The 21,185-nt window shown below is 36.7% G+C and overlaps 1 protein-coding gene across 2 annotated transcripts; it reads right to left on the bottom strand.

Annotated features, from left to right (window-relative positions):
* Window positions 1-1,193: 1,193 nt before the first annotated feature.
* Window positions 1,194-21,182, bottom strand: LOC106181368 (histone-lysine N-methyltransferase EZH2). Of its 2 annotated transcripts, none has more exons than XM_087004726.1 (18): window positions 21,014-21,182; window positions 17,951-18,091; window positions 17,564-17,692; window positions 10,472-10,588; window positions 7,481-7,685; window positions 6,912-7,014; window positions 6,138-6,301; window positions 5,691-5,785; window positions 5,302-5,440; window positions 4,743-4,885; window positions 4,408-4,502; window positions 4,006-4,172; window positions 3,689-3,802; window positions 3,434-3,495; window positions 3,109-3,204; window positions 2,779-2,860; window positions 2,401-2,566; window positions 1,194-2,136 (listed from the first exon to the last, which is right to left on the bottom strand). In XM_087004726.1, exons 2-18 carry the CDS (start codon window positions 18,080-18,082, stop codon window positions 2,076-2,078), a joined length of 2,070 nt encoding a protein of 689 aa, XP_086860852.1. In that variant the 5' UTR covers window positions 18,083-18,091; window positions 21,014-21,182; the 3' UTR covers window positions 1,194-2,075. The 2 variants fall into 2 exon arrangements, with proteins under 2 accessions (XP_086860852.1, XP_086860853.1); XM_087004727.1 differs by lacking the exon at window positions 21,014-21,182 and adding an exon at window positions 20,786-20,920.
* Window positions 21,183-21,185: the final 3 nt, after the last annotated feature.

The following is a 21,185-nucleotide window of genomic DNA, read 5'->3' as shown; positions in this document are numbered from 1 at the left end:
GGTGTCTGAATAACAGGGCAAAAAATTTTTTTTTCGTAAAAAATTTCATTTTTTTGAAAATTTTGGCCCATTTGACCTTGAAGTAAAGGTCAAAGGTCAAATCCGAGGGTATATTTGAAATCTACACATATGACTTTTGGAAAGCCGTCTGTAGAAATTTTTCCCGTAACTCCTTCCGTAGGGTAGATAATTAGCATTTAATTTTGCCATTTTTGGACAAGGGTGCATTGCAATGAGTGCCACACCCAGACCCCAATACCGACAAAGCCCAAATTTTACGTGGAACGAGTTGAGATTATAGGTGACCTAAATCCATGAGATGGGTATGGGGGGCCTTACCGTCTAGGAGGAGAAGCGGTAACGGTAGCCGTCCGGCGGAGCCGGCGGAACGATCCGGACGAGACCGAAACCATGTGTACCGCCAGCGCTAACGCTGGTGGTACAATTACTTACCTTCAAATAACTTCAATGGCGACCTGGAAGAGCACTTGACTCAAAACACTAATTCCAAATATTACTTTTATTGAACTCAACTGTCTTTTTATGCCCAAAGAACAAAAAATTTTGAACAAATGTTATACATTATAAAGTAGAACACTGCTCACTTTACCATAAACTTCTTCCCGGATGATCTTCACGAATGGTTATTTAGGACCTGTTCTGTTTGACCCATAACTATTTTTACCGATTAGTTTTTATTGTATAAGATATCTTGGGTTATGGGTCCTAAATTATGTACTCAGCATCATAAAAACACATTGCTCAAGAAAATTTTCAAAAAGAAGTGCAAAGATATCACTGAAGTGAGAGTGTTGTGATTTTTTCGATGTTATTGCCCATATCAAACAGGATTTCAGTGCCCTATTGGTTTAGGTTTAAAGTGTGTTTACTGTCTAGTGTCATGTTAATGCAATGGTAAGACTGTCTCTCAGTAAGGAGATATAGAGTAGCTGCCACAAGTGCCGTATTTGGATAGATATTTTTGGACAATCACTGTGAAATTCCCACTATGATCATCCACATTACATAGATATACATTTTATTAGTTCCCAGACAGACAGAATTATTACAAGAATGCAGTGTCTGTACATAAAAGACGGTGAAAACCAAAATTTGACAAACTTACAAATTTCTTAAAGATAAAGCATTCTTTTGAGAAACAATTTCATATCAAAAGGAAGCAACATCAAACATATTTATTGAAGTTTATTGAGTTAATTGAAAATCCCAAATGAATAAGGTAAACTTGCCACAAAGAAATCATATATTATTAAACCTCAGCTATATGCACATGCTTTGTAACTAATAAAGAACATTTTTAAATTATCTTTAATCCAAAATATATGGACTTGTAGACATTTATGTACAGATCCCAATTTTGCCAGAGAAGACAATTTCATGTATCAAAACATAGTAAAAAAAAATCACTTGTAAATCCCGAGATTAATGCCAGTAAGGGCAGATCTAATATATCATTTAAAAAGGATATGACCACTTTATTATCAGGCAAGATTCAGAACATGGCACATTACATATCATTTATAATGTAAAAAAATTCAATTGAAAAAAAAAATGGACAGTTATAAGAATACGAATCTCTACACAAGTATATCAAATTCCTTACAAAATTCATGCTTAATTTATCTTTAAAATAAACAAAATGTAAATTATAACTGAGCATATGTACAAATCAAGTCCATGTTTTATTTTAATATTTCTTTTTCTCACCATTTTGATCTCAGATGTTGCATGGTATTTATATGTATTAAATAAAATTAAAACCAACAGCAGAGCCATTTAAGTATATTTCAACACATTTTCTTCTTTCTATACACCAGGATTGTTATTTTGCTGGAATGTATAATTCAGGAAGATCAATCCACAAGTGAAATGACAACTAACTTCATCATAATATCAGCAAACTGAAACACTTGGCCAAAAACAAGTGCATAAAATGCCCTGTGCAAGTCTCCTAGTCCATATATTGAAACTTTCAAATCCTAAGGATGGTCAGGTAAATTATAGTCTTACAGCTCAACTTCTGGCAAAATGTTTCCAAGTTACCTGGCAGTGCCTTAGCATACCTCTGTTTCGCGTTCTATCCCCACAAATTTCAGCTGTTCAGTTGGACCATATCTGGTTAAATAAAAATGTCAAAACTATCAGAAAAAACATTGCCATTCTTACCCATGTCACACATACAATAATATACACAGATGAAGTCTGCAAGTGTTGAAAAAACCTCTAATCTTTCCTCTTGAAGCATTAAAAAATTTAACCTGTAGTAAGGCATCAACATGAAGACATTCAAAATAGAAGAGTGTGAGTGTGTGCCTAGCAATTCATCATTTAAGTCTGTACCATTTGGTCTGTTGACTAACTGGTAAAAAAAGACCATACCTGTAGTCAAAGAAGAGTTCCTCTCCTGCCTGGATTGGTCTCTTAGCACATATACCAATGCGGTGGTCCCCATTCACCATCATCACCTTGGCATAACAATTGGGATTTACAGAATGGTTAGCAAACCGGATTTTGTTTCCTTTGCGTGTTGCGTCAACCACATAATCTGAAAATGTGATGAAATTATAATGTGCAAGTGTTGAGAAATAATTAATACACATTGTCACTCCATTTCAAATAAAAACTATTCGAGAAAAAAACTACCCCACCAACAAATTATTTTCTGGGGAATAGTTAAACTGCTTATATTTAAAGCATCTCTGTGAATGTGGTTATATTAAATCTCTAAACTTTACAATCATAAAGTATTCTCCTTACCATTGTTTAGATTGAACAAAAAACTGCACATATATTTATCATACACCTTTCCTCTTCTATCAGCTTCATCCTGAGATATAATCTAAAAGAAACACAGGTCTTTATAAACAGTATAAGCCTTACCATGCATGCATGCACGCACGCACGCACACACTGCACAGTATCTACATTTAACCTAAGTAGTGGAAGTATTACAGAATAATAAATATCCTTCAACAACTTTCATTGCCCTATACCTAGTAGTTTGGTATGATATACTTAGGTTTGAATTTTATTTTCAACACTTTTAGGTAAGAAATGTTAGGAAGGCATTTAGATAGAAAAGCTAACCTCTCCACAGTACTCTGATATGAATTCATTTTTCTCTGCTGCTTCCTTAAGAAATATTCCCCACCCTGCCACATCAGATGGTGCTAGTAGTAGATGCTAGAACAGCAAGATATAATAGTTATACATACACAGCGTATGTTTTTCACAATAATATATCAAACAAAATGTTTTTTAATCAATATACCACACTTCCGGTTTTCAAACACATGACATTAAAAAGTCTAAAATGCATACGAAAATGAAAAGTCCACATGTTCAGTGAATATAATTCATAACAGCCCAACTTCATTGACAATTTTGTCCATTTCAGTGTGCTGTGCCTCACCTTTCTTAGTCCCCTCTGTACACTGACATTTCTGCATGAAAATTTCTTACTATCAAATTGATCTGAAAATAAAATGTCATTTTAGAAAACGCTATTTTTTCTGCAATTTTTAAAATATCCAAGGTATCTGAAAAAACGGATAAGTTGTATGTCAAATATATAGAAAAGATAACATTTGGGAACTTACTACTAACAACAACCACTTAAAGTCCCTTTGCAAGACATTTGTATTTTCTGAAAAGTCTAGGTACTCACCAGCACCGCACATTCCACAAAGGTCAGGGTCACATTCTCTGACAGCCAGAAAGCAGGGACACTGTTTGGTATTGCACTGGGCTTTACAACGACAGCCTGGGAAACGGTTTGTACCTACAAAACAATAATGCGATACGATACATTTTAGCTAAAAACAAAATCTCCTCCAAATTGAAGAAAAATCTTGTTTTTACTCAATTTAAAGTTCTTACTGTTACACAAAGTTCATTTTTTAATTATCATATTCTACAAGTAGAATAAAGTAATTTTACAATTAACGGATCAATGCAACCACCAAAGTCTTCCCCATTACTTACAATCTGGGCAGCACTGGCAGTATTTCTCACAAAAGTTTTGAGCCATCACACAGGGACACGTTTCGTCACATTTGATGCCTGGGTGATCACAGGGCTGGTAGTTGTACACGTGGTTAGATGGACCTTCTTTCTTCAACTGAATCTTACGGCAATGCATAGACCAAAGCCTGAAAATAACAATGTTTTGTTGATATTAGCTGTCTCAAACCTTTCTACACACTTCATTTTTTGTAACTGTGATGACATTGAAACTTTTTAAACAATGCAAATGAAAAATAAAGATTACAAAATACCGCACATGCAACCACATTAAGTGAAATATAAGCTTTTCATGGTGAGATTACATAAATTAAAAAAAAAAATTAAAAGGAGAAAATAGCATCTAGATAAAATATGCTGCACCTCTGCTTCTTTTTCTTTTTCCTAGGTGGAGTTCGATCTTTGTCTGCATCTACCTCAGGGATGTGTTTGGCTTCTTTCTGTGCAAACTCATACACCTGGGAATTAAAAGAAAAATTTTCATTTTAACATTATTTATCATATGGACTAGCCCAGCTTCAATGCAAAGATACTTGCATAAATAAACAGAAGCTGAAATGTAACATTGACCTTATGGTCTCAAGACTAGTATAAATATATTTATTACCATGGATCAGCTTATTTTATTGCCGAACAGGCCTCGTGACAGGTATCAAAGTTTGCCACAATGTGGGTGTTCACCTTTCTGAGTTCCTTACCTGTTTACATGTCTTTGTTCCTATCAATTTGGACATGGTGCAGTAATTATTGTAGTAAACATCATGAAGACACCTGAACAGAGAACACTCTGCTCCTGCCCAGTCACAGCTTGTATCTGATTTCTTAGAGCTCGATGACTGGTCTGAAATAAAACAAGTCACAGGAGATATATAAATATGCTTAACATATGAGTGTACCATAAATAAGTAAAGAAAAAAATGTTTCAATAAGAAAAAACATTTTGCTCCACTGTAATAATTTCTGCAGCCAGAATACTAAGTTACAGGCATGGAATAACCTAGTTACGAATTGGGCACAAAGGCTGAAATGTTTGAAACAGCAAACTGAACCATCTAGTTGTATGGAGTACTTTAGCCAAGTCACTGTCCCTGGTAAAAAGTAAATTACACACCAGGGTACCTCACCTTAACATGTGACCTTAGTAAAAGCATCTGATGAAACCTTAAACTTAACTGTCATCCAATCATGTAAAAATAATCATATGCTAATGCAAGCTTGCTATGGCAAACTTGGTTAGAGGAATTAAAATTCAGCTACCTGAAGAGTCTGAACTCTTTTCACTGTCATCTGCAATGGCACTGGGCACTGTGGACGGATGGCTGCCATGTTTACGCTTCTTCGCCCTGGGAGAACTTTTGATGCCTTTGATTGAATCTGGGATTTCTCTATTTACATTCTTCAAAGTGGGGAAAATATACAAAGCATGAATATTTAGAAACTTCAAAAAAGAAAAATAATAATAATTATTATAAAAGTATTCATATTACGTAATAAATTCATTTATGTTATAAACATCTAAATACCAAAAGAAAAGGGATTATGTCAATGGTGCATTTTTTTTTATTTCCTTTTTTCTTTTTTTTTATTCATTCATTTACTTATTAGTTTTATAAATGAAATAATAGGTATATTTAATGGCCAAGTACCTCTTCGTGTAGAAAGCAATCTGGTCCACATGGATCGGAATCTGTTTTCACATCTGGTGTCTTCCTTGCCAACATGCTAGGTGTGGGGTGGTATGCTGAAAATTTTTTGAAGTCCCTCATAATGTTTTTGTATTACTAACCAAACCTTTGTCATGTCACATTTCATAACATTATTTCTCATTATAATATGTATTAAATGATTTTCTTACTCTTTTCATGTATCTGCAAATAATTTAATACGACTTTTAATTTTACTATTGTCTTCTTGATGTTCATGTAATATCCCTTTTTTTTTGGGGGGGGGGAGGAGGGAGGGGGGATGTCATGGCATACTTGAAAGGTGGAAATTGTTAGCATTCAGTATACCATATAAATGATATTATAAGTCAAGCAAAGAGAAAACAAAGAAAATCAACGCAAGCATGACCTGTATTATCCCTTACTCACGGTGAAGAAAGCAGTCATATTTAAAACACCTCCTACAGAAGAGTGTGTGGAAGGAGTGCATGGTTTGCTCTCTGGGCACACTCTCCGCACTGGGACCATCTATACTGGGGGTACACTCGGGCGGAAGAATGTTCTGGTCCTTCACTTCAGTCAACTCTTTAAATCTGAAACGATAATGATAAACCAGACATGGTTAAAAAAAAAATAAATAACATTTATCATGGGACCCGGCCCCTAACCTTGATGAATCTCAGGAACCATCAGAATTGAATTAAAAAATGCGGAATTGTTCTTCCACAGAAAAAGCTCATGTTTGATAAACAGATGAAAAATTTAACTCTGTTACACATATATGGAGATCAAAACTGCTGAAAACTACTTCCAGGCAATGGCTATTCTAGACCCAAAACTTGCAAAAAGATTGGACAGATATGACAGTTACATTCATAATAAGGGCACATAAGTTTGTTTTTTTTTTACTTCCAGTCTTAATTTGTTCTGCCAGAATTAACCTTAAAATAAATTTTAGAGCTGATAAAATAAAAAGGAACTGGGCCTCCTGGAGGCACAAAAGTAATATCATAGCCCCACCAGTCAAGGTAAAAGACCACATAGGTGATTAAAATTCACAAACATCCAACTGTAGGTGTTACCCACACCTTCCATTTTAACAAACTAAAAGCCTGGATCACAGCAAAATTTAGGTAATTGTACTTCATTTCACTTGAGTGTGAGGCAACAGGAGAAAAGATGCCATGAAGTGTGTTTACTGACTTCTCTTTCAGCTCCTCTGCACTGCCTTTGTCTGGAAACATGCTGGCAATGGCTTCAAATATCAGCTCACTTGGACCATCGTCAGAACTGCTGCTGGGCTGACCTGGAATTATACAGACAGAACTGGAGTACCCATTTCACTGGTTCTTGATGTAAATATCTCATTCATCCCTCTTAATCTTCTTTTTCAATCACAGTGATTATGATATTCATACAAAACAACATTACAACCTGAAGGCAATAAAACAAATATACGGAGGGAATTTCTAAATCAAAATAGACTTTGATTACATTAATGATCATTTCTGTCTATTTAATATATAAATGCACTTTCATTCACAGGTTAAAATCATGAAATTATAGGTGTTTATGACTCAAACGTTAGAAATATTTTCTTCTGTTTTCTCCTAGACCTATGTTGCTCTTTTTATTTTTTTCTTTGAAAAAGAAAAAAAATCAAATTCAATCCCATTTTACTTTGAAATGTTATTTTCAAATAACAGATGAATTTCAGATGAATCCCAGTATTAATTATTTCTATTTAAAAAAAAAAAAAAAAAATGCCATACCCATCTCCCTCTCCACTTCAGGAGCCAAGGTAGTGAGTGCTTTGACCAAGTCAACAAATACATCATCCTCGATGAAATTCCCTTCCCTGTCACTGTGAACTTTGCCATCATAGTGTTTAATGAGGTCCTCAATGAAAGCTCCATCCTGCTCCAAAATGTCATCACCCATATAGGGGATGTTGTGCAACACAGTTTCGTCTTCCACCTGTAACCACAATATGGCAGGCTGTAACATTATTCCGTTAAACCAATAGATTTTCATCATTTTCAATTAAGAAGTATTCATATTGAAAATGTATGGACAGCCATGAAAAGTTATATCAAGCATAAGACTGTTTTTGGGCAGCTGGTAGTTCAGAATAATATTAATAACCATTAAATTAAGGTCAACATATGTAAAAAATAAAAATAAACTAGAGGATCAGAGAGGCGATACCGCCTCCGAATATTGTACCACCAGCTGGAGCAAGCGCATTCGTATAGACCCCCACATACACAAAATAAGGGACACAGCCACCAGTTTTGTGCTTGACAAGCTGTAAAAATGCAATCAACAAGAATTTTTAAACTTTTGCAAAAAATATATATGGTACAATCAAATTTAAGTTCTTCGTAAGATAGGTCAAGGGTCAATTTCAAGGTCACAGTAAATTGCCAGTATATGACTTCCTATTCAAGTTCAAGAGTAACTATGGACCTATCTCTGCCAGTTTTGGAGACAAAAGGAAAGCAAAATTTGCAAAGTTCAGTTCATGGTGAAAAGTAGGTCAAAGGTCAATTTTAAGGTCACATTTAGATTGCCAGTATATGACTTCCTATTCAAGTTCAATAGTAACTATGGACCTATCTCTGCCAGTTTTGGAGATAAAAGGGAAGCAAAATTTGCAAAGTTCAGTTCATGGTGTAAAGTAGGTCAAAGGTCAATTTTAAGGTCACATTTAGATTGCCAGTATATGACTTCCTATTCAAGTTCAATAGTAACTATGGACCTATCTCTGCCAGTTTTGGAGATAAAAGGGAAGAAAAATTTGCAAAGTTCAGTTCATGGTGAAAAGTAGGTCAAAGGTCAATTTTAAGGTCACATATAGATTGCCAGTATATGACTTCCTATTCAAGTTCAATAGTAACTACGGACCTATCTCTGCCAGTTTTGGAGATAAAAGGAAAGCAAAATTTGCAAAGTTCAATTCATGGTGAAAAGTAGGTCAAAGGTCAATTTTAAGGTCACATTTAGATTGCTAGTATATGACTTCCTATTCAAGTTCAATAGTAACTACGGACCTATCTCTGCCAGTTTTGGAGATAAAAGGAAAGCAAAATTTGCAAAGTTCAATTCATGGTGAAAAGTAGGTCAAAGGTCAATTTAAAGGTCACATTTAGATTGCCAGTATATGACTTTCTATTCAAGTTCAATAGTAACTACGGACCTATCTCAGCCAGTTTTGGAGATAAAAGAAAAGCAAAATTTGCAAAATTCAGTTCATGGTGTAAAGTAGGTCAAAGGTCAATTTTAAGGTCACATTTAGATTGCCAGTATATGACTTCCTATTCAAGTTCAATAGTAACTATGGACCTATCTCTGCCAGTTTTGGAGATAAAAGGGAAGCAAAATTTGCAAAGTTCAGTTCATGGTGTAAAGTAGGTCAAAGGTCAATTTTAAGATCACATTTAGATTGCCAGTATATGACTTCCTATTCAAGTTCAATAGTAACTATGGACCTATCTCTGCCAGTTTTGGAGATAAAAGGGAAGCAAAATTTGCAAAGTTCAGTTCATGGTGTAAAGTAGGTCAAAGGTCAATTTTAAGATCACATTTAGATTGCCAGTATATGACTTCCTATTCAAGTTCAATAGTAACTATGGACCTATCTCTGCCAGTTTTGGAGATAAAAGGGAAGCAAAATTTGCAAAGTTCAGTTCATGGTGAAAAGTAGGTCAAAGGTCAATTTCAAGGTCACAGTTAGATAGCCAGTATATGACTTCCTATTCAACTTCAATAGTAACTATGGACCTATCTCTGCCAGTTTTGGAGATATAAGGGACTAAATGTTTTGGTCAAAATTCTTGAAATAGGAGGTGCTCTGAAGTTTCAGAAGTTCAAATTTGATGAAATAATGTCATTTTTGAACTCAAGTTGTCTGCTTTGCCAAGCCTTATGTTTTAGTTCAAAATTTATTATCCATTACTGTACTGCACATTTTGCTTTTACCACCAACATGTACTTTTTGATACAGCGTAACTCGAAAACCGTATGGAATACAAAAAAACCGAGACCACCTCCAGTGTTGGGCTTTACATGCTCTACAAAATGCAAAAAAGAATGGGTCTCTAGCATTAACGGTTCCCGAATTAGAGACAGTTTTCAGTTTCGGTATCTTATGGCCGCTACTCCCGTGAAAATGCACCGATTGACCCCAAATTCATGGAGATGAAAGATGACCTGAAGGGTAACACTTTCCAATAATATTATTGGTTAAGTCTGTGTAGTGTCTGAATAACAGGGCAAAAAAAATTTTTTTCGTAAAAAATTTCATTTTTTTGAAAATTTTGGCCCATTTGACCTTGAAGTAAAGGTCAAAGGTCAAATCCAAGGGTATTTTTGAAATCTACACATATGACTTTTGGAAAGCCGTCTATAGAAATTTTTCCCATAACTCCTTCCGTAGGGTAGATAATTAGCATTTAATTTTGCCATTTTTAGACAAGGGTGCATTGTAATGAGTGCCACACCCAGACCCCAATACCGACAAAGCCCAAATTTTACGTGGAACGAGTTGAGATTATAGGTGACCTAAATCCATGAGATGGGTACGGGGGCCCTTACCGTCTAGGAGGAGAAGCGGTAACGGTAGCCGTCTGGCGGAACGATCCGGACGGGACCGAAACCATGTGTACCGCCAGCGCTAACGCTGGTGGTACAATAAATAAGAGAGAGAGAGAGAGAAAAAACTAGGTATAATAAAAAGTGAGAAAAGGCACTAAGTATTTTACCATATAGTTCTGCTGCAATGGCGCCCAGGTGTACATCACAGGGATAGTAGGTATGGCATTGAACATCCTGAGGGGCGCCATCTGGGGAGGAAACTTCATACCACTCTTCACCTCACACTGGAACAGGGAAAATATGGCATTTGATCTTAGGGTACAAACATTTTTATTGTTACTGTAAGGACCTCATGTATTTTCATTATAACATGCTGATAAGTTTTGATGAAAATATGTTAAAAAAAAAAACTCAATTAACATTCCTTTATATCTCACATAAAACTGATATAACTAGAGGATCAGAGAGGCGATACCGCCTCCGAATATTGTACCACCAGCTGGAGCAAGCGCATTCGTATAGACCCCCACATACACAAAATAAGGGGTGCAGCCACCAGTCTTGTGCTTGACAAGCTGTAAAAATGCAATCAACAAGAATTTTCAAAATATGCAAAAAATATATATAACTAAAAATGGTGCAATCAAAGTTAAGTTCATTGTAAGGTAGGTCAAAGGTCAATTTCAAGGTCACAGTAAATTGCCAGTATATGACTTCCTATCCAACTTCAATAGTAACTATGGACCTATCTCTGCCAGTTTTGGAGATAAAAGGGAAGCAAAATTTGCAAAGTTCAGTTCATGGTGAAAAGTAGGTCAAAGGTCAATTTCAAGGTCACAGTAAGATTGCCAGTATATGACTTCCTATTCAACTTCAATAGTAACTATGGACCTATCTCTGCCAGTTTTGGAGATAAAAGGGAAGCAAAATTTGCAAAGTTCAGTTCATGGTGAAAAGTAGGCCAAAGGTCAATTTCAAGGTCACATTTAGATTGCCAGTATATGACTTCCTATTCAACTTCAATAGTAACTATGGACCTATCTCTGCCAGTTTTGGAGATAAAAGGGAAGCAAAATTTGCAAAGTTCAGTTCATGGTGAAAAGAAGGTCAAAGGTCAATTTCAAGGTCACAGTAAAATTGCCAGTATATGACTTCCTATGCAAGTTCAATAGTAACTATGGACCTATCTCTGCCAGTTTTGGAGATAAAAGGGAAGCAAATTTTGCAAAGTTCAGTTCAAGGTGAAAAGTAGGTCAAAGGTCAATGTCAAGGTCACAGTAAGATTGCCAGTATATGACTTCCTATTCAACTTCAATAGTAACTATGGACCTATCTCTGCCAGTTTTGGAGATATAAGGGACTAAATGTTATAATTTTGGAGTTACCATAATGTGCCATAAATTTCCTACAGAAAAAATTAATTAAAATAAAGAAAAGGTCATTTTGGTCAAAGTTCTTGAAATGGGAGGTTCTCTGAAGTTGCAGAAGTTTAAATTTGATAAAATAATGTCATTTTTGACCACAAGTTGTCTGCTTTGCCAAGCATTATGTTTTATTTTTCCGGAGTTCAAAATTTATTATCCATTACCGTACTGCACATTTTTACGGAAGCCGACTGGTGCCATATGTTGAAAAAAAAAATTATCTCGAAATTTCGAGATAGCATTTTTTTTGTTCAAATTTCAAAATACTATCTCGAAATTTCGAGATAAATTTTTTTGCTCAAATATCAAAATGCTATCTCGAAATTTCGAGATAATTTTTTTTTTGTTCAAATTTCAAAATAGTATCTCGAAATTTCGAGATAATTTTTTTTTCTACATATGGCACCAGTCGGCTTCCGTACATTTTCCTTTCCCCACCAATATGTACTTTCTGATACAGCGTAACTCGAAAACCGTATGGAATACAAAAAAACTGAGACCACCTCCAGTGTTGGGCTTTACATGCTCTACAAAATGCAAAAAAGAATGGGTCTCTAGCATTAACGGTTCCCGAATTAGAGACAGTTTTCAGTTTCGGTATCTTATGGCCGCTACTCCTGTGAAAATGTACCGATTGACCCCAAATTCACGGAGATGAAAGATGACCTGAAGGGTAACACTTTCCAATAATATTATTGGTTAAGTCTGTGTGGCGTCTGAATAACAGGGCAAAAAATTTTTTTTTCGTAAAAAATTTCATTTTTTTGAAAATTTTGACCCATTTGACCTTGAAGTAAAGGTCAAAAGTCAAATCCGAGGGTATATTTGAAATCTACACATATGACTTTTGGAAAGCCGTCTATAGAAATTTTTCCCGTAACTCCTTCTGTAGGGTAGATAATTAGCATTTAATTTTGCCATTTTTAGACAAGGGTGCATTGCAATGAGTGCCACACCCAGACCCCAATACCGACAAAGCCCAAATTTTACGTGGAACGAGTTGAGATTATAGGTGACCTAAATCCATGAGATGGGTACGGGGGCCCTTACCGTCTAGGAGGAGAAGCGGTAACGGTAACATGGCGGCGGAGCCGGCGAACGGACCGGACGGGACCGAAACCATGTGTACCGCCAGCGCTAACGCTGTTGGTAAATTTTTTTGTTCAAATTTCAAAATAGTATCTCGAAATTTCGAGATAATTTTTTTTTCTACATATGGCACCAGTGGGCTTCCGTACATTTTCCTTTCACCACCAATATGTACTTTTTGATACAGCGTAACTCGAAAACCGTATGGAATACAAAAAAACCGAGACCACCTCCAGTGTTGGGCTTTACATGCTCTACAAAATGCAAAAAAGAATGGGTCTCTAGCATTAACGGTTCCCGAATTAGAGACAGTTTTCAGTTTCGGTATCTTATGGCCGCTACTCCTGTGAAAATGCACCGATTGACCCCAAATTCACGGAGATGAAAGATGACCTGAAGGGTAACACTTTCCAATAATATTATTGGTTAAGTCTGTGTGGTGTCTGAATAACAGGGCAAAAAATTTTTTTTTCGTAAAAAATTTCATTTTTTTGAAAATTTTGGCCCATTTGACCTTGAAGTAAAGGTCAAAGGTCAAATCCGAGGGTATATTTGAAATCTACACATATGACTTTTGGAAAGCCGTCTGTAGAAATTTTTCCCGTAACTCCTTCCGTAGGGTAGATAATTAGCATTTAATTTTGCCATTTTTGGACAAGGGTGCATTGCAATGAGTGCCACACCCAGACCCCAATACCGACAAAGCCCAAATTTTACGTGGAACGAGTTGAGATTATAGGTGACCTAAATCCATGAGATGGGTATGGGGGGCCTTACCGTCTAGGAGGAGAAGCGGTAACGGTAGCCGTCCGGCGGAGCCGGCGGAGCCGGCGGAGCCGGCGGAGCCGGCGGAACGATCCGGACGAGACCGAAACCATGTGTACCGCCAGCGCTAACGCTGGTGGTACAATAAACTACATGTAATTTGAAATATCATTAAAGGTAAACAATCTTTATCAATGAATACTGATGATTCAAGGTTTCTGTAAAAAAAACTTAAAATGTAACACAACTGAAGAAATTATAATCCTCGTGCTAGACATAGGCTGTACTTTGATTCTAATGCACTGAATACTTGCTATCAGCCAATTCTAAGCAAAATCTCTCTTGATAAGATAGGAAAAATACATTTAGAACAAAATCCACTAGTTGTCACATCTAGATCAAGTAAGCCAGTGCAAGATGACAAAATGGCAGATGAATTGGATGATAAGAGCCAGCATGCATTTCTCAACAACCTTTGAAAATTTTGTGATATCATCTTTTACAGGGAAAGAAATTAGCCTGTCCTTGATTGTTATCTATTCCTATTAATCAGTGTTTAAATGAATTTAAAAATCAGGACTTAAACGGAGACCCACAAGTGGACCGTGACAAAGTATATCTTGTATCTGAATGATGATCATGCTTTACCATTCATAAAGATTTCAAATAAGATGATTGTGTCATTAACAAAGAGGGAGAAATCTATTCATTGTGCTAACAATGACAGTGCACAAAATAGTTTTCAGCCAATTTTGTTGAGTATAACTTAAACCTTAACAGCATAATCAGTGTCACAAATATCTAATTATGTACTACTGCTAATGTGGGCATTCAACAAATGCACCTGGCAGAAGGCTTGAGGCTCATGGGAGTTCAAAGGCACTTCTCAAAAAAGCTGTGTGAAAAAATGAAAAATTCACGAAAAAAAACTGCACATCTTCAAGAGTTGGTCCCATAAAGCTGCTTATCAAACAAGGCCTGTATTTTGGTGCTATAAATCACCCAATGGCACCCTGAGCTTCAGAGCTAACTTGACACTAACCTTTTCACTGTAGCCTATCTCCATCGTGTCAAGTAACCTCTGACCAGATTCGATTGCCTCCGCCGCCCGCCAATCAAATTTAAAAGCCCGCACTCAATGACTCATTAAACGATCTAGCCAATGAACGCGAACGAGTCAAAGCGCGCTTTGTTCAAATCCGGACCAATCAAAGATAAGGCTGAATATCAGGGACTTGCCGTAACCTGTGGGCAGCACGCAAATAACATCGTCTCTCAGTAGATAATGATGCAGGGCCTCAAACTGCTAGACCCTATGGTTTCAATTCCGATTTACTCATATTTTGCAAAGAATCAAGAGATAACTTAACACATTTTTTTCGTAGTCACTCGCCTTGCTTTCTTTGTGTACGGTAATACACTCGGAACTACTCGTATGTCTCCGCACTCGACAATAACTATGTTGTTAGTATGGAGCTTGCAGAATCAGCCGAGGATTGCCGATTGACGGTCAACCAATCAGCGTTTTCACCAAACTTTGGTGAAAAATTTTGAAACATGGATTTGATTGGCTTATATAAACTAGGTCCAACTATTTTCGTCAGAGGTTACTTGACACGATGAAGATAGGCTACAGTGAAGAGGTTAGTGTCAAGTTAGCTCTGAAGCTCAGGGTGCCCAATGGGGATTAGACTGACATTTAGTGAAGTTTGAAAACATGGCGTGGGGTCCAGAGGGCAGCATCAGCCAATAACATTTTGGCTCCAAAAAAGTCAGAAATCCACCAATAGCTGGAAAAAATCTTATCCCTGACTCCAGTTATGTTTGAGGATATGAAGTGTCATGATTAATCTATTTATTGGGTTAATCAAAAAAGAAAAATTCACATCCACACACAGTGTCTGTCATGAAAAGATACAGTCTTTGTCTGTACAAAACTTCTTATTAACCCCTCCCTCTCAAGAAAAAATACCTTAACATCAAACAACATTATTTAACCGTCTCAAAAGGACTTAGCTTCCATAACCAGAAAAATATCAGGCCTTCCCAACTACCAGACTCCGCACCTACGGGTCCAGTATAAACCGGTTTATCTCACCACACTACCCGTTTTCAAGGTGTGTGTCAGATCGCATTACAGAGTATCAGCCACCACACCGATTTTGCCTGGTGCGCGATGTGATAGCCATCCTAATCGGGGTTGGAAAGTAGTGCATCTCATCTAGATTCATGCGCTGCTGCAATTTTCTCTGTTTATGCTAAAATCTGACAGTACCGCAATTTTTAACATAAAATTTAGGTTCGGACATAGCCAATGATGTTTTGTAAAAAAGAACTTGCAAACTTATATATTAATTTAGAAAAGTAGACTTAATTTGATAGCAGAAGCATATTCTGTCGGGGGTTAAATTATTTTCATGACTACTGGGATGGACGAGATTGAGGGCAGGGGTAATCCTAGAGAGGGGTGAGAAACGTCTATTGTTCTCGTCAGCGAGGCTGTCCTTTTTCAGGGTTTGTATGCACGGACAGAAAACTTAAGTATTGTGGGAACGTTACTAATGAAGCCACTGGTAGTACTAGTAGATATCAGCCTGTAGTCTTGAACAAGCGCCTCGATGACGAGTGAACAGTTGTCAAAAACAAAAGACCCAGGTGTGGTAGTTCAACTACTGTTCATGCGTGCCGCAACGACCAAACCTAATTGCTCCTCAAGGTCACAAAACAATAACCGGTACTGACGGCTAGGCTCGTCTTAATCATATAAGTAGCGCGTTTCCACCCCCTGATTGAGAGAGTCGTCTGTTCTATTCATACGACTCCTACTTGACGAAAACGAGGCGTGATACCCGGATGACAGGTAGGCTTACAGAATTTGTGATAGGGTATGATACTCTTTTATGCGATCTGACACACACCTTGAAAACGTAGTGTGGTCAGATAAACCGGTTTATACTGGACCCGTAGGTGCCGAGTCTGGTAGTTGGGAAGGCCTGAATATGTTAGATAAAAAATGTCCACATATCTGATTGCAAGTATCAAAGGAAACCAGGCGGCCTCCAGCACTATTCACTCTTTATTTACTCCTTTACCAACGGCTGAGTAGAAATTCCTTCATTAAGAGCTGAAGATAAAAGAATAAAACCACGGCTTCCTGATCAGTCAGTGCTTCTATTTGGTTTCCTATGGGTATAAATATAACCTCAGCATGCTGCACCAGGAGGCAGCCTTGGCAGCACTCTAACATAAAACTAACCACAGTTTCAAATAGACACTTATAAAGTAATAGGGGAGTGCTCTATCCACACTATTTACAGAATCAACAAGAAATAAACATGTAACTGGGATATTTGCTATCTGTGAAGACAAAGGGTTTATCAATGACTTTGAAATCACAGGTAATCTTATAAGCTCAAAAACACTCAGAAATTATTTTGACATTTTTTAAACTCTCATTACCTGTATGACCTATTAATAATAATTAAATCATCTAATAAGTGATTGAGCCATCTAGCAAAAAGCAAAGATGGTGAGATGTTGGCATGAAATATTCGAATAAAATAATTTTTTAAAAACACAAGATCGATTTTTCAACTGTCAGATGTCAAAAGACGGTATACCAGTATTTATGAATTTATACAGATCATCTAATTTTTCGTTGAACCAGAAACGAATTGCAAACTCCTTCTTTTTAACTGTCACCTTTCAAAAGACAGTACACCAGCATTTATGAATTTATAAACAGATCATCTATTTTTTCATTTTTGCTTTGAATATTACAAATCTTTATCAAATAATGCTTCTCACTCAGTCAGAAAAAAACAAAACTTCTTTTAACTTGACAAAAAAAATGTGCATGTACCAAACACTGAATACGCGGAGTTTCAACACAATCTAACCCTAAGAGACAGTGTAAGCAAGATACTAACCCACATTAAAAATATCATCAAATGGACTATCACTAAGCAGCAGTAAACTTACCATTTTGGTGACTGGCATGTAGCTAAAGGTCTCTGGTGCATGCAGGGGCTGTACACTTTGTCGTTTCCACCACTCATTTTGTTGCTCTACTGCCTCATTGATGCTCCTGCGATTGCTGGCAAAACTGCTCTAAAATCAGAATGAAAACTATCCACCTGAACAAGACATATCAACATCTTCCACCACCTACCATATTGGCATCTAACCACCATCTCTTATGCCAGATTTCATTTCTCTGCACAAAATCAAAATCTCAAAATTTTTGAATTAAATATATTTTACAGCAAAAGCATACTTATATGCACAGTCAACTATAGCTGGAGTGTGCTACACGATACAAGCTTTGAACCAGTCTGCATTACTATCAAGTTGGGCAAACACAATTACCCTTATTTCATCAGTACGTTTCAGTCTCTTTTGTGCCCTCAGCCTCACATACTCAGACTTGACACGCTTCCTCCATTCGTTGACATGTTGCTGCAGTGTAGACACTGTGCCTGGAGCATCTGTATCAGTCATACTGACACCCTGGAAGTTTCAGCACATTTAAGGTTCAGGAAATAGGGAAGTTTGATTGGTGTTCACACTCAAAAGTCATGAAAAGTACTCAACCAGCATTATTATTCTCCTTCTTGACAGTAAGAGCCATGAAACAGAAGATATGTCTCTTTCACATTAGATTGGGCTACTTAAGATATAAATTGAATCATTTAAATTTTTTAATTAAGAGAAGAATTTGACCGTGTAGGTCTTATCAGAGTTCTGCTGTGATGAGCCAAAAATGCTTCTATTTATATCCTTTCTCCATGCTGACACAACGCTGATATACAAAACTTTTCTCCACTGACTGGGCGTTTTTAGGTCACACTCAGTAAACCATTTTATCATGGAGAATAAAGAAAGGCTTACCTTCTCATTAAAGGTAAAATCGCCCTTTAAATAACTGATAAGTTTCATAATGAACAGAAACATCTGATATGTTAAGAATTTTCAAATCACTATGTAATTTTTTTTTTTTTTTTTTTTTTTTTTGTCAGTGTTGAAAAAGGATATTTTACTGAAAGCACTACAGAAAAGTGAAATATTCACCTCAGAAGTTATGGGTAAAAAAAAGTACTAGAGGACTAAATAAAAAGTTGCGAAATTATAATTCAATCAGATTCAAAGTTCAGTATTTATTACGATAACAAAGTAGTATTTTACAATCTCATAGGCTCCTATATAATATTCCATTTCAATGGACAGGTCTGAACAAGCTGATAACCTGACCCTGTACAAACAGAACATACAAATACTCTCTCTGATTACTGGGACTTTGCCCAAACACGCCCCATTGCAACAGTGGGTTAACAAATGCCTCCTCCTCCACTTATCTTTGCATTGATCATGCCTTTGATATATGTACAGGTAAACATCAAGAAAAATCTTTTCAGATTTCGAATGTACACTAAAACAACACCTCACATTTAAGGCAATTTTGCCTCGTAAGTTTCATGTTATAAATGTAAGAAACAGATTGCTGGTTATTATTACAGAAGATAAAAAAGTATGAAAAATTGCATGGTATACGGAAGACTTAAATGGCAGTGGAAAGGAAGCCTGTATACCTACTTTTCACCCTGTTTAACAAACTTCACAGATACTCTTCATACTGAATATGTATGTCTCATCCTTTACCAAATTGCAGCAATGAAAGAAAGAGTATCTATCACTAATTGTTTACCTTGATCACAATATTATTTGGATATTAATCTGTGTAAACATTCTAAATTGCTTATTGTAGTCTTTGTGCAATGGTCATAGAATATATTTTTATCTTATAGTCATTATAAGACGTAGCAGAATCTTAAATAATAATAAATTTTGAGCACATGATAACTGTTTTAACAGTCTGTTTAAAGATAAGAAAGTGATGCAGCTGAGAAAAACAATCATAACAATAAACATAACTTAACATTTTACATAGTTCTGAATATAAATAACTGTGTACACGAATGAATTTCAACTGGGAACTTAAACCAGAGATATTTACACTATACAGTACAAAAGTCAACAGGGATGAGACTTAGACGGTCATTAAGAGAAAAAGTCAGAAAACACCACGTGGGGTCAAGGGGGCCACCAAGCCTAGGCCAATGGTATTTTTGGCTCCTAAAAGGTTGGAAATTTGCCAATAGTTGGAAAAATCTCATCCCTTAGTCAATCTTCTTATGTCTTTGGCACAGATATGTAAACAATGTCATTTGAATGAATATCAAGTTATTAATCATGATAGATTTTGGGAACCATTTTCCTCATGCTGGTCTCCATCATCTAGTGTTTCAGGCTCTTCAGACTCAGACACTACTCCAAGACTCATGAAGTAATGAGGTAAAGGCCCAAGTCTGAATCGGCCTTTGTTGGGCTTCTTCTCTTCTGACTCAAAGACCTCATCAGAAATATCTGACCCTTGAAAAATATGTGGTCTGTACACACGCAACAATGTTTTCTTGTCTTGTCCATTTCCTGAGAGACCGCCTTCCATCTGAGCCAGTGAATGCTGATACTCTGTGGTATTGAGTCTGTCTCTAGAAAACAGCCTTGCCCTGTTGTACAGATTATCACTGCTGTGCTTTTTGCTTCTTCTTGTGACACAGATGTAAATCCCCAGAAGAATCCCTGCCAGTATAATCAAAACTATGACACCTATAAGGGCAAGTGCCAATGTCTTCCAGTAGCTTGTGTCTTCTGACATACACTGGGGGTCATTACTTGGAGGAGACACTTCTGTAACAGCTTGCATTTTCTGATCACTACTTTCACCAACTGGCCGAATATCAATGTCCACTACTTTCCAAAAAGGTCCACACTTAGTGTCAACGTTAATTCCACAAGGGAGCAGGACTATCTCCCTTTTACTGCTGTCACATTCTGTACACTGCACACACCTGTCTTGATCGACATCAAAATACTGCTTTAGTGGACATGGGTCGGATTTCCCTTTTGAAGCAGTTGCCGCTGTGGTCAATAGTGTCCAACACAAAAAGACGATGAACTCCCTTCTTATGTTATGGAATGTGATCCACCCCTCTCTTAATTTTCTTACACCCATTCCGTGTTGATTTTCGGGGTTGTCAAAGTTTTAAAATTTCGAAAATGGCCGAACCTCGTGCCTGACTAGGAGAAAAAAGATGCTTCGACTTCTCACCACGCTCTCATTGTGAGGAATGTGCCCCGACTTGCCTGCGGAAATTCCCCCTTCCCTTTACGTCACAGGTATGACACACATACATGACAGTTCCACTCAGAAATAGCCCCTGCTTTTACCAAAAATAGACAGTTTCTAGAATCCTTGTAGTGTAATTTGTATTCTAACGAATGTATGTGCAACATTCATATTGCAAACAGATCTGGTGCCTATACTCTCAAACACAAAATACAGATATTTTGAATTTTTTAAACAAAGCTTACCGATCTTCACGTGTATTTTTAGGCTTTCGAAGCGCCAAAGTACAGCGCCCCCTGTCGGTTTTTTTGCCTTGCGTTAAAGAAATGGTACACTTTTAATAGTAATCATAAACAATTTTAAGTATTACTAATCAAATCGCGTAGCCAATTATTAATTGATTGGCATCTTAATACA

The sequence above is a fragment of the Lingula anatina genome, chromosome 2 (assembly GCF_051362555.1).
Source record: "Lingula anatina isolate TDL-2025a chromosome 2, LinAna3.0, whole genome shotgun sequence".
Lineage (NCBI taxonomy): Eukaryota > Metazoa > Brachiopoda > Lingulata > Lingulida > Lingulidae > Lingula > Lingula anatina.
This window is presented reverse-complemented; position numbering and strand designations above follow the sequence as displayed.

Coding starts and splice junctions, on each gene's coding strand:
- LOC106181368 (XM_087004726.1), bottom strand. CDS start 18,082: ATGACTGATACAGATGCTCCAGGCACAGTGTCTACACTGCAGCAACAT. Junction 17,693..17,950: donor AACGTACTGATGAAATAAGG/GTAATTGTGTTT, acceptor TTCTGATTTTAG/AGCAGTTTTGCCAGCAATCG. Junction 7,015..7,480: donor TGAAGTGGAGAGGGAGATGG/GTATGGCATTTT, acceptor GTATAATTCCAG/GTCAGCCCAGCAGCAGTTCT.